Source organism: Leucoraja erinacea, chromosome 9 (assembly GCF_028641065.1).
Source record: "Leucoraja erinacea ecotype New England chromosome 9, Leri_hhj_1, whole genome shotgun sequence".
Lineage (NCBI taxonomy): Eukaryota > Metazoa > Chordata > Chondrichthyes > Rajiformes > Rajidae > Leucoraja > Leucoraja erinaceus.
Window position 1 is genome coordinate 60298564 of NC_073385.1, and position 14431 is coordinate 60312994.

The window sequence follows — 14431 nt, forward strand, 5'->3', positions numbered from 1 at the left end:
GGTGAGTGATGGAATATTGCGTTGGGCGAACGGGTGAGCGCCGACGCCGCGTTCAGGGACCAGCCCTCGTGTGCTGCTGCCCCCCCCCCACGCATTGGGGCGGGGCCCAACGGGTCCCACTTTGTCTAATGTGTGTGTGTGTATATATATATATATATATATATATATATATATATATATATATACACACACATACATACAACTAAAACTCTCAATTTGTTATCTTACGGTTTGCATTGTTTTTCTATTTATGCAAAAACGGTACAGGATAGCGCTACGATTTTTCGACACCTTACTCACCATTCTCCTGTGCTGCAGTGCAACAAGTTTTGTTCTGATCGATAGTATATTTTAAAAGATATTCAGGTTTAAAAATCTTTAAAACTGCGCATGCGCATATTGGTCTCCTCTCAGTCACAGCCATGCAGATTGGTCTCCTCTCCTGTCAATCTCCGCCACGGCCGGGACAGCGACACCCCTTCCTGCACCATTGCTGCACTGATTGGCCGCGTCCACTGTCAGTCACCGGCGGCGCCAACCTCGCCTGGTGTTGCCTAGCCACAGCCGCCGGAGGACATGGCCCACTGCGAGGAGAATATTCCATCGTGAAAGGGAAAGGCGGCGCCCGCCTCGCCCGGTGTTGTGGTTGGGGATAGAGGGATAGGAGGGGGGTAGGGAGGGGAGAGGAGTTATGGACTGACCAAACTTTGATAATGTTGAACTATGACGTCCAGACTCTTATGGGCCTGTCCCACTTAGGCGATTTTTCAGCGGACTGCCGGCGACTGTCAAGTTGCCGGCAGTCACTTAAAAAAACGGGAAATAGAACGGCGACGGTAAGAGTGGAACACACACACACACACACACACACAGACATGCAAACACATCGCAAAGGCAGGGGCCAGGGCAAGCGAAGGAGCACTGTCTGAAATTCACACGGTGCAAAGCCAAGGTGATACAGACACACACCGCGATGAACAGGAAGGTTGGCGCTGTAATTAAGACGGCTAGCACAGTGTACGTTAAGTCCTTTAAAAGAGGGGAGAAGGGGGGAGAGGGGGTAGAAGGAATGGAGACAACTTTTAAGAAGCCTGACAACTTTTAATGTCAGAGATACACAGCTGTGAAGTTCAGCGGACATTTAGCATTAACGGCCGGTTATCCTTGGTTCTGAAAACTCCTGCTTACGTTTTTTCCCCCCAAAATGAGCCAATGAAAATGACCGGTCAGCAAAAGCGATTAACTAAAACTACCTCCGACTACCTCGACTACTCATCACTACGTGGCGACCCCACTACAACAGCACCTACGACTGCAGGATTATCGATTTTCTCCATGGCGACCAATTTTGGGTCGCAGAAAATTTTTCAACATGGGCCGTGACTAGTTCCAAGAATGCAGAAACTCCTCGCGACCATGAAGGAGACTCACCAGAGGTCATCAGCGAACATGTGGTGACCATGTGATGACCATGTGGCGAGCGCATAATGAAAATGAGTATGCTGCCATCTTGTTCTACCACCTTCAGAGATCTTTGTTTCTTGACACCTCTGAGGGGCGTGTCATTCATGAAATACACACTTATTCCAGAATGCATTATATCATTCACCACTGATTGTCTGCCCAACTTAACGGCAGATTAATGTTCGGTAACCTAAGACTATCTCCTCTTCATCGACAACACCACCAATCTTTGTGTCATCTGCAAACTTGTAAATCATACCTCCTGCATACTATCCAAATCAGTAAAGGCCCTAGCACCAATCTTAGTGATGCTCCAATAGTCACAGGCTTCCCTTAATGTGGCTGCCCTTAATATTAAAGAATTTAGTTGTGTTGGACACCAAAGAGTCCACATTAACATCGGGAAAGATCGTCACTGGAGGGAGTCATACCTGTATTACGTTTGTAATTACTAGAAACCAAGCTCCAGGAATCAGTGCAAGGTATTCTAGCCACAATCCTCTTCATTAATTACGTTAAAACTATCTTTGGGATAATAGTGGGACCGTTTGTTGATCAGACAAGAAATAATTATTTCCACATTAAATAAAATACATCATCTAGATTTGAAGTAAGTCAGCCACAAAAATACAGTGGCTGTTAGAGTGTGTGTGAGGCTGTGTTTGATTGCAATTACCTCCTGATTCCCCAAAGGGACTCCTCCATTTACAGATCATGTCAAAGTGTAATAGAAAACTAAATTGCCTCCACAAGCAATGTCGAATCCAGGATGAAGCAGTCCATTGAATTGGACCACCTCTTGTTGCATAAACAGCTACTGCTTACAAGCTACTAAACAATGTCTACATTACGTGCTATTTACAGAGGTAGTGTAAAAAACACCACCAAAAAACACATTATATGTCACCTAGGTTCAGAGTATCATGGCCTGGGACACAATAATTTCCCAAATTGGAGATCATTTCCTCCTGACTTAATTATCTTATTAGTTAATAGCACGAGTTCCGCTGTTTGCTAGTGAGTTAAGATCATAAGTGATAGCTGGACTGGAGGGCGGCATCTCCATCCTGGATCGATCGCCTCAGCGCAGAGGGAGAAGGAGGGAAGAGACGGAGACTAAGACTTTGCCTCCATCACAGTGAGGATGTGCTTGGTGAACTCACTGTGGTGGATGTTTAATTTGTGTTTATTGTATGTTTTGTTTTTATTGGTTCTGTGTATGACTGCAGGCAACATAATTTCATTCAGAACGAAAGGTCTGAATGACAATAAAGGAATCTAATCACCAGGAGCAGAATGAGGCCATTCGACTCATCAAGTCTATGCCACCATTCAATCATGGCTGATCTATCTCTCCCTCCTCACCCCATTTTCCTGCCTTCTCCCCATAACCTCTGACACCCGTACTAATCAAGAATCTATCCCTGCCTTAAATATATCCATTGACTTTGCCTCCGCAGCTTAGATTTCCACAGATTCATCACGCAGTTAACTTCTGCCTTTTTAATGAGTATCTTGCAACTTGAGTCAAATTTTGAAAACTATTGCGGGAAAAGGTAGTAGTCATAACATTAACAAAAGGGAGCATTGTGGTATTACTTATTCTAACTTATTTTCATTCTCTCCAGGTATACTACAGCTAGGGATTCCGATTATGATGATGAAAGAAAATCTCTAATTAGTCCACATGATCAAAAATCTTCTGAAAAACTGGACGAGTTCTCTCAACTTTTAAGTGCATCCAGTGATTTGCATGAAGGCGCAAATAAGGACAAAACTAAAGGATTTAAGCTGCTATTGAGTAAAAAATCTGCTGTAAGTATTTTTTCCTGTGTCTGTAAATTCTCTTCCTCAACTGGTCAATCCCAACTTTCTCCTTTGACCATAAAGTTGGGGTATACAGTGCTCTCCATAACGTTTGGGACAAAGACCCATCATTTATTTATTTGCCTCTGTACTCCACAATTTGAGATTTGTGATAGAAAAAAATCACGTGGTTAAAGTGCTCATTGTCAGATCACATTTTAGTATCACCATGTAGAAATGACAGCAGTGTTTACACATAGTCCCCCCATTTCAGGGCATCATAATGTTTGGGACACAGCAATGTCATGTAAATGAAAGTAATTATGTTTAGTATTTTGTTGCATATCCTTTGTATGCAATGACTGCTTGAAGTCTGCAATGCATGGACATCACCAGTTGCTGAGGGTCTTCTCTGATGATGCTCTGCCAGGTATATATTGCAGCTATCTTTAGCTTATGCTTGTTTTGGGGGCTAGTGCCCTTCACTTTTCTCTTCAGCATATAAAAGTCATGCTCAATTGGGTTCAGATTGGGTGATTGACTTGGCCACTCAAGAATTTACCATTTTTTAGCTTTGTTGCTAATGAGTTTTTAGGCATTTGTTTGAACTTGAGCAGATAGAGTGTGTCTGTACACTTCAGAATTCATTATGCTACGACCATCAACAGTTGTATCATCAATGAAGATAAGTGAGCCAATACCTTCAGTAGCCATACATGTCCAGGCCATAACACCGCCACCACCGTGTTTCACAGATGAGGTGGTATGCTTTGGATCTTGGGCAGTTCCTTCTGTCCTCCATACGTTGCTCTTGCCATCGCTCTGATACAAGTTAATCTTTGACTCATCTGTCCACAAGACCTTTTTCCAGAACTGTGGTTGCTCTTTTAGGTACTTCTTGGCAAACTGTAACCCGACCATCCTATTTTTGCAGCTAACCAGTGGTTTGCATCTTGCAGTGTAGCCTCTGTATTTCTGTTCATGAACACTTCTGCGGACAGTGGTCATTGACAAATCCACACCTGACCCCTGAAGAGTGTCTCTGATCTGTTGGACAGGTGTTTGGGGATTTTTCTTTATTATAGAGAGAATTCGTCTGTCATCAGCTGTGGAGATCTTCCTTGGCCTGTCGGTCCCTTTGCAATTAGTAAGCTCACCAGTGCTCTCTTCTTAATAATGTTCCAAACAGTTGATTTTGGTCAGCCTAAGGTTTGGCTGATGTCTCTAACAGTTGTATTCTTGTTTCTCAGTCTCATAATAATAATACCGTTTATTTGTCATTTGAATCTCACATGAAGTTCAAACAAAATTTGGTCATAATGGCTTCTTTGACTTTAATTCGCATAACTTTGGTCCTCATGTTGATAAATAGCAATAAAAGATTCCAAAGGTGATGGCAAGACTGGTGGAACGACTAGATGCTGAGAGTTCTCCCATACCTAATAAGGAGGCAATTAAACACACAGGAGTAATTACAACAACCTGTGAAGCCATGTGTTCCGAACATTATGGTGTCCTGAAATGGGGGGGGACTATGTATAAACACTGCTGTAATTTCTACATGGTGAAACCAAAATGTATAAAAATGGCCTTTAATAAAATCTGACAATGTGTACTTTAATCACATGTGATTTTTTTTTTCTATTACAAATCTCAAATTGTGGTGTACAGAGGCAAATAAATAAATGATGGGCCTTTATCCCAAACATTATGGAGGGCTCTGTAGTATTGAAAACTGAATTAAGTTACAATCAGCAACGAAAGATCACATTATCTAGAAGAGTCATAATAGTTAATGGCAGTTTTATATCATCTTTCATTTCATGATGGCATTGTGTTCAATTATAATGTACTGCTGTTTGCTATTGTAGGAATATACAAGTCAATGCTAAATTTCATTTTTGTGCCCTTTATAACAATAAGTGCAGATATTTTTTTGTTAATATTGGCATTGCAGTATTGCACTTCTATTCTAATAATATAACCTAGTTTATTTTATCTAGGTTGTGCCCATTTATCAGTAAACTGACCAAGACTTTAGCTGACGGTGTTGTTTCTGATAGTAATTACTTGCAATGGTTATTGTTATCTATCTTAAATAATCTGAAGCAAAGAGGTATGTGCAATGACCATGCATAACTCAGTTCTGATTGTCCTGATTGCCAGTGACATCATAACACCATGGCTTAAGATTTTTGAGAATGAGAGAGTAGGATGAAGGTGCTGGATGGAAATAGAGAAGGTAATGCCAATTCTCCACAAATCTTTTGCCTTTGCTCCCAAGGGAGGATATACACAGAATGCTTTGTTAGATTATTGTTGCATGTTTTATGTAAATCATTTAAATTATAGTTGTTTTTCTCTTTTCTATTCTATCCACGGAACATATTGATTTTTGTACAGTCTACAGTCCTCTGGTATCTTGTTCAGGTGACCATTTCTTAAACATCTCTATGTTCTCTGTTGCATTATTAATGATGAGATTTATTTCAATTTTAAATCTTTCTTCCATCAACTTGCAGTTTTGCATTTGAATTGGATAGTGATTTGTCTTGAATTTATCTTTGGTGTATTGCCTCAATGGTCAAGGATCTTAGAATAAGTACAAGACATTCTGAGAGGAGAGGGTGAGCACCCAGAGGTCATGATCCTTATTGGTACCAATGAAATGAGTAGGAAAGGAGATGAGGTCCGGCAGAGAATTTAGTGAGTTGTGTTACAGTTAAAAAGCAGGACATCGGGTATTGTGATCTCAGGGTTGCCAGGAGTGCCACTTGCCAGTGAGATGAAGAATGAAACTGACGGGCTGACGTGTGTTGAGTTCAATCCAAGGAGTATTATGAATAATATAGTGGTTGACTATAACCTCCCCAATATTGACTAGGGCTTCTTTAATGCAAAAGGCTTAGATGGGACAAAATTTGTTAAGTTGCATCAAAAAACGCTTATTGAAACAGTATGTGGATAGTCCAACTGGAGGAGAGACTATACTGGACTTTGTATTGGGAAATGGGACTGGCCAGGTGACTGGTGTTTCAGTGGAAGCATTTTGGGGACAGTGGTCACAACTCCACAAGATAGCTGTGAATAAAGATAACTGGTGCTTTAGTAGGGGGGAGGGGGGTGGGATGGTGGTACGAAATTGGGGTAAGACAGATTACCGCATTATTAGGCAGGAGCTATTGAAAGTACTTTGGTGAGTTCACATTGGACTTGTGGGAGTTGTTTAATGGCCAGCTGTTCAGAGTTCAGATAGATATTCAGAGTTCAGGACTGGCATGTTCCAGCAAGGAAGAAGGAAAAGGAGGACAAGATAAGTGAACCTTGGATGACCAGAGAGGTTGTAAATTTGGTCAGAAAGAAAAAGGAAGCATATGCAAGGTTTAGGAAAATGAAATTAAACAACACCTTTGAGGAATATAAAGCAATCAGTAAAGAAGCAGGATATAGAGGACCATAAGGACCTATGGAATGTAATTGGCAAGTTGGATGAAAGAAAATCCCAAGGCTTTTAAAATGTACTTCAAAATCAAGCAGGCAAGTAAGGAGAAGGTAGGACGACTGAAGGGTAAAGAAGGGAATTTATACTAAAGTAGGCAAGAGAATAAACAAATAATTTGTAACAGGTATAGCTTGAACCCAATAGCAGCACAGAATCAGGCAGGTATAATTGGTCATGAACTTTATTACGATACTATAGCACAGAGTAGTAACACAGGAATGGGTACACCGTACTCACACAGAGGCTCAGGATTGAGCGAGGGTTCCGAAGAGGGGCAGGCAGGAGACGTAGTCGGGGTAGCGGAAGGTCCGGTAAACCAGGAGATCCAACACACGATGCAAACAAACCAGCGAGGGACAGACGAAGGGAGAGTCGAAGCCAGGCAGGAAGTTGAGGAGCCGTTGCAGGGATACACCAAACAGCGCAGGAGAGAGGCAGACAGAAACCAGGAGGTACGGGACGAAGGCCGTGGTCGGGGACAGAAGGCTGAGGTGATATCCGGGAAGACGGGAAGGGATCTGTGCCGTTGTTTGTGATATACAGACACTCCCCCCCAACTTTCATAAAAGTTACGTCAGATTTTACACGTCGAACCAACTTAAAACTAGGTAGAACCAAAGAACTGCAGATGCTGGTTAATTGACACAAAACAACATACAATGCTGGAGTAACTCAGCGGGTCAGGCAGCATTTCTGGAGAACATGGACAGGTGACGTTTCAAGTCAGGACCCTTTTTCAGATCGAGTCAGTCTGCTGAGTTAGCCACCACTTTGTGTTGTTTCTCTTAAGAAATAGATGGCACAGTAGCGCATTGATAGAGTTGTTGCCTTACAGCGCCAGAGATGCTGGTTCGATCCTGACTACGGGTGCTGTCTGTACAGAGTTTGTGTGTTATCCCCGTGACTGCGTGGGTTTTCTCCGAGTGCTCCGGTTTCCTCCCACGCTCAAGACGTGCAGGTTTGTAGATTAATTGGCTTCGGTAAAATTGTAAATTGCCTCTAGTGCGTCGGATAGTGCTAGTGTGCGGGGTGATTGCTGGTCTCGGTTGGCGGAAGGGCCTGTTTCCACGCTGTATCTCTAAAGTAGGTACCGATGGCACTGGTCTTGTAGATCAGTGTCACTCATGTTATGAGTCATACTTTGTAGCTATGCCCACTAGCTTTACTGTAGCCTCCCTGCCTTGTTGCCACACTCTTAGAGAAACGTGCTACTATGGTTACCAATGCTGCAACATTAATGAAGTCTTTGGACCTTTATCATCGTGTAAGACTTCAGTTATTTAAACAGCAGAATCACCACATCACCGGCTGCACCGTCCAGTTGACATGGCTGTTGTTGTGGGTCATATTGCCAGTCTGGCTGACAGCACTTTCTTCAGGCCGCCACCACCGACAGGATGTGCACGGTCTCCCTGGGGCTACCTCCATTCTGACCAGCTGCCATTTTTCTTAACAGCTGTTGTTTTGTCTGCTCCCCCTCCACCGCCACCTCGTCCCATCGCTTTGTCCACTCTGCCACTTCCCCCTTCCACCGGTGCCTTCTTCTCCTCCTACCCTGGAGTCCAAAGTGGAAGATGCGGGAGTGAAGGAGGAGGAAACTGCAGGGGAGAAGGAGGAGGAGGATGGGGAAGCTAACAGAAATAAGTGGCAGCTGATGAGAGGGGAAGGAGCCCCACGGTGACTGAGTATGACCTGTCAGTAGTGGTTGCCTGAACAAAGTGCTGTTGGCCATGGGCTGAAATGTGAGCCACAGCAACAGCTGTGTCAACCGGATGGTGCGGTAGCTGGTGAATAAAGGCTTGCTGATGTAGCTTGTGGAAGCTGTAGGCGACTCGACCAGGAGTTTTTCTCCACCAACTCCAATTGAAGAATACAGTTGAACAGAGGGATCTGGGTATAACCGTGCATAGTTCCTTGAAGGTGGAATCTCATATAGATAGGGTGGTAAAGAAAGCTTTTGGTATGCTAGCCTTTATAAATCTGAGCATTGAGTATAGAAGTTGGGATGTAATGTTAAAATTGTACAAGGCATTGGTGAGACCAAATCTGGAGTATGGTGTACAATTTTGGTCGCCCAATTATAGGAAGGATGTCAACAAAATAGAGAGAGTACAGAGGAGATTTACTAGAATGTTGCCTGGGTTTCAACAACTAAGTTACAGAGATAGGTTGAATAAGTTAGGTCTTTATTCTCTGGAGCGCAGAAGGTTAAGGGGGGACCTGATAGAGGTCTTTAAAATGATGAGAGGGATAGACAGAGTTGATGTGGACAAGCTTTTCCCTTTGAGAATAGGGAAGATTCAAACAAGAGGACATGACTTCAGAATTAAGGGACAGAAGTTTAGGGGTAATATGAGGGGGAACTTCTTTACTCAGAGAGTGGTAGCGGTGTGGAATGAGCTTCCAGTGGAAGTGGTGGAGGCAGGTTCATTGGTATCATTTAAAAATAAATTGGATAGGCATATGGATGTGAAGGGAATGGAGGGTTATGGTATGAGTGCAGGCAGGTGGGACTAAGGGGAAAAAAATTAGTTTGGTACGGACTTGTAGGGCCGAGATGGCCTGTTTCCGTGCTGTAATTGTTATATGGTTATATGGTTAACTCCCTTGTTCTTGCTCATCTTCCCAGTGTCACACTGACTGATGAAACTGGGAGAGCAGTGTGCCTGGGCAGTGCCTTTATAATCTACTAGACCAAGTGGGACCCGTTGGGCCCCGTTCCCCCAATACAATATTCCACCACTCGTCTGTTCCCCCAACGCAACCCGTTTCCACCATTCACCCGTTCCCCCAACGCAATATTCCACCACTCACCCACAGGTGGAGAAATGGCAAATGAGGACATGTGTTCAAGGTGATTTAATAGGAATCCGAGGGGTAACTTTTTCACACAAAGGGTGGTGGGTGTATGGAACAAGCTGCCAGAGGAGGTAGTTGAGGCTGGGACTATTCCATCATTTAATAAACTGTTATTGACAGGTACAAGGATAGGACAGGTTTGAAAGGATATGGACCAAGCACAGGTAAGTGGGACTAGTGTAGCTGCAACAGTGTGGGCGAGTTGGGCCGAAGGGCCTGTTTCCACACTGTATCACTCTATGACTAAATGAAGTTTAATCTGAGCAAGTGTGAGATGTTGCTGAGTCAGGAAGTAATGTTGCAGCTGTATAAAATTTTGGTTTTGCCACATTTGGGGGACAGGAATGGATTGTTTTCTCAGGATGTTGAGGGGAGACCTGATAAAAGTATATGAAATTATGAGAGACAGAGATAGGATTGACTGTTAGAACCTTCTTCCCAGGGTGGAAATGTTAAAGACAAGAGGTCAGAGGGGGCTAGCTTAAAGAAAATGTGTGAGATTGTTTGTTTTACACAAAATGGGGTGCCTGGAATATGCTGCCAGGAGCAGCGGTGAAAGCAGATACAATAGTGGCATTTAACGAACTTTTAGATAGGCATATCGATATGCAAGGATGGGAGGGGTATGAATCACATGCAGGCAGAGGACATTAGTTTACTTGGTGTCATGTTCGGCACAGATATTGTGGGCTGAAGGGCCTGTTCCTGTGATGTACTTTGTTCTTTCTCCATTGTAGCTCATATTTCATTCATAGTAGCAAGAGCTGTAATGGTTTTGTTGTCAACAATTGGTTGATCAATTTTCTCGATTAATTTGTTGTCTGTTACTTTCCCATTTGCTCCTCCTTTTCTATTGTGCTCTGATTCACTTTGGCTTTTAATTCTTCCCCCTGCTCTACCTAAAAACAAATTTGTTATTTATTGACTTTATCTATTTTTCCCTGTCATAAAAGCCATTGATCTGTAACTTCCAGTTTTAAGCATTAATTCCTTCTACGTTCATAACATTGACAAGCTTGCTGACAATGTTCCAGTATTTTCTGTTTTTATTTCAAATTTCCAGTAACTTGTTTCTTTTAATTAATATAAGCTGAACTCAGATACTCCATAGAACATAGTTTGCCAGGAAATAGCATTTACTTTTTCTTTCAATATTACATTAATTTTAATTCTCTATTGGCAATTTGTTGGGCTGTATCAAATAGAATTAAGAGTATTATATTTGTTCCATAAAACTATGATATTGAAGTTCATGGAGGTTACACAAAAAAGCTGGAGAAACTCAGCGGGTGCAGCAGCATCTATGGAGCGAAGGAAATAGGCAACGTTTCGGCCCGAAACCCTTCTTCAAGTTCATGGATCTTGGGCCAATGTCGACAAATCAATGAAATCTGCCAGAAAAGCAAACCTGATTTTGTCTGATTCTGCCTCTTGGAGATAATGGGTAATGAGTTGCTTTTTAAAAAATATATTTATTTTTTTATTAGAAGCAATGTACATACATCTTAATCATGATATGCAACATAATACATTTTGTGTACAACTTCTTTTTTTAAAAACTTTAACCAGTAATAGAAAAAGAGAAAAGAGAAAGAAGAGAAGAATGAGGATAGTAGTGGAGTGTAGTCCGCAGTAGTTGGCGTTAAATGAATGATGATGGTTAAGTAAACTGCGTGCTTGAAAGTGTGAGAAAAAAAAAAGTTTAATTAAAAAAAAAACAGAGGCCCCAAAGAGAAGAGGGCCTTAAGAAAAGAAAGGAAATAAGTAAGAATCCAAAGAAGGTAGAGCTAAACAAAAAGAAAGGGAATGTGCCTAATTCATAACGATTCACACCCATCACCTAGTTCTAAAACAAATACTTTCCACCATATTACACTTGTAACAGATCAATGAAAGGTGACCATATTCTTAAGAAATTGTTCTTGTTTTCCTGCTAGAACGAGTCTCATTTCCTCGAGATGTAATATTTCCGACATATTTGTGATCCACATTTTGAACGTTGGGATAGGAGCGTTTTTCCAGAGTTTAAGTATAAGTTTTTTTGCCATTATCAAACCATAGTTTAGGAAACATCTTTGAAATATAGTTAGTTCAGAACAGGCTTCCATTGCTCCGAAAATAATCAATTCTGTATTTGGGTGCAGTCTTAATTTAAATATTTTTGAAATGCTTTCAAAAATTTCCTTCCAAAATTTCTGACGTTTTGCACAGGAAACAAATGAGTGTGCTATTGTTGTCTCTTGCGTTAAACACTTATCACAGATGGTAGAGACATTTGGAAATGTTTTATTTAGTTTTGTTTTTGAGTAATATAATCTGTGCACAATTTTAAATTGGATCAATGTATGTCTAACGTTAATCGAACATTTGTGTACATATAACAAATAATCTTCTCATCTGTCCTAGGGATATTTCTATAGACAAGTCTTGTGCCCATTCTTTTCTTATACCTTCTGTCGAAGGTATATCTATATTTAAAATAGTATTATAAAAATAAGATTTTAAGTGATCCAATTCTACCTGTCTATTCATACCTTGCTCTAGAGATTCCAACTTCAAATTTTGATAATCTTGTGAGTGTTTTTTCAAATAATCTCGGGTTTGTATCTAAAATATTGGTTATTTTCCAAATTATATTTAAGCTGTAAATCCTGGAATGGTAAAAGTTTTCCCACTTCATACAAGTCTTAATTCCTAATCGTTCCCAGAGAGTAAACGTTTTGTCAATAGTCGATGGCTTAAACGCCGGGTTGTTAGCTATCTGTGAGAGAAGCGAAAGGATTCTTAATTTAAGAGAGGACTTTATTTGTCTCCAAATTCGTATTGTGCTGTGAATCATCAGGTTTCTCTTATATATTGTGTTCTTCAGTTTTATTGGGGAGAAAAGGATCGCTCCTATATTAAAAGGAGTGCAATCCTCCTCCATTATTGTCCATTCTGCCTGTTGTGTTGAACTGTCCAACCAGTACATTATATTTTTAATGTTCACTGCCCAATGGTAGTACATAAAATTGTGAGTCCACCGTATTCTTTAGGTTTACATAAATGTCTACTTTGAATTCTATGGAATTTATAGTCCCATATGAAATTTGTAATGTATGAGTCAATTAAAAAAAGTTTAAGTATGTATGTAGGTATTGATTGGAATAAATACAGTATATGTGGAAGAAAAATCATTTTAATGGCATTTATTCTGCCTATTAAGGACATCGGTAGAGTTTTCCAAAATTGGATCGACGTTTGTAATTTAGTAAGTAAGGGAGGTAATTTGTGTTGAATAGAGATTTATATGTTCTAGTAATTTGAATACCCTAATATTTAAATCTTTCTGTAGTAATTCTAAAAGGGTATTTTAAAAGATGCGTTGACTCTTGAGGTTTTATCGTCATTATTTCGCTTTTATTCCAACTTATTCTATATCCTGAAAAGGAACCAAATTCTTCTATTAAACTTAATAAATTTGGTATGCTCATTTGTGATTTTGTAAAGTATAATAATACATCATCTGCATATAATGATATTTTATTATTAGAGTTTTTAGTATTGTAACCATGAATATTAGGGTGCATTCTTATATTTTCTGCTAAGGGCTCTATCACCAGGGCAAATAGAAGGGGTGATCAAGCACATCCCTGTCTATTGCCCCTGGATAGTTGAAATTTCGGGGATGGTATGTTATTAGTATTCTAGCCGTTGGCTTATCATATATCTCCCATTTGAAATTTTTGTAATACTTTAAAAAGGTATTCCTATTCCACCTGATCGAATGCTATGGGTAATGAATTGCTAAATATAAAATAGACAATAAATGCAGTAGGCCATTCGGCTCTTCGAGCCAGCACCACCATTCATTGGCTGATCATCCACAATCAGTACACCGCTATCTTTAAGAGCTCTATCTAACTCTCTCTTGAAAGCATCCAGAAAATTGGCTTCCACTACCTTCCAGAGAATTCCACAGATTCACAACTCTGGGTGAAAACGTTTTTCCTCATCTCCGTTCTAAATGGCCTAACCCTTAATCTTAAACTGTGGCCCCTGGTTCTGGACTCCCCCAACATTGGGAACATGTTTCATGCCTCTAGCGTGTCCAATCCCTTAATAATCATATGTTTCAATAAGATCTCCTCGCATCCTTCTAAATTCCAGTGTATACAAGCTCAATTGCTCCATCCTATCAACATATGACAGTCTCGCCATCCCGGGAATTAACCTCGTGAACCTACGATGCACTCTCACAATAGCAAGAATGTCCTCCCTCAAATTTGGAGACTAAAACTGCACACAATACTCCAGGTGTGGTCTCACTAGGGCCCTGTACAACTGCAGTTGGACCTCTTTGCTCCTATGCTCAACTGCTCTTGTTGTGAAGGTCAACATGTCATTAGCTTTCTTCACTGCCTGCTGTACCTGCATGCTTACTTTCAGTGACTGATGAACAAGGATCCTCAGATCTCGTTGTACTTCGTTTCCCAAATTGACACCATTCAGGTAATAATCTGCCTTCCTGTTTTTGCCACCAAAGTGGATAACCTCACATCTATCCACATTAAACTGCATCTGCCTTGCATCAGCCCACCCACCCAACCTGTCCAAGTCATCCTATATCCTCCTCACAGTTCACACTGCTACCCAGCATTGTGTCATCTGCAAATTCGCTAATGTTACTTTTAATCCCTTCATCCAAATCATTAATATATATTGTAAATAGCTGCGGTCGAAGCACTGAGCCTTGCGGTATCCCAGTAGTCACTGCCTGCCATTCTGAAAGAGACCCGTTAATCCCTGCTCTTTGTTTCC

General features: G+C 41.1%; 1 protein-coding gene across 2 annotated transcripts in view; it reads left to right on the forward strand.

The window, feature by feature from the left end:
• Positions 1 to 14431, forward strand: part of LOC129700455 (regulator of microtubule dynamics protein 3-like) — a 248921-nt gene that overhangs the window by 69105 nt on the left and 165385 nt on the right. For both annotated transcript variants that reach the window (XM_055640954.1, XM_055640955.1), the window contains exon 4: positions 3093 to 3279. In XM_055640954.1, coding sequence (XP_055496929.1) covers positions 3093 to 3279 — 187 coding nt within the window. The remainder of the gene's footprint in view (positions 1 to 3092; positions 3280 to 14431) is intronic.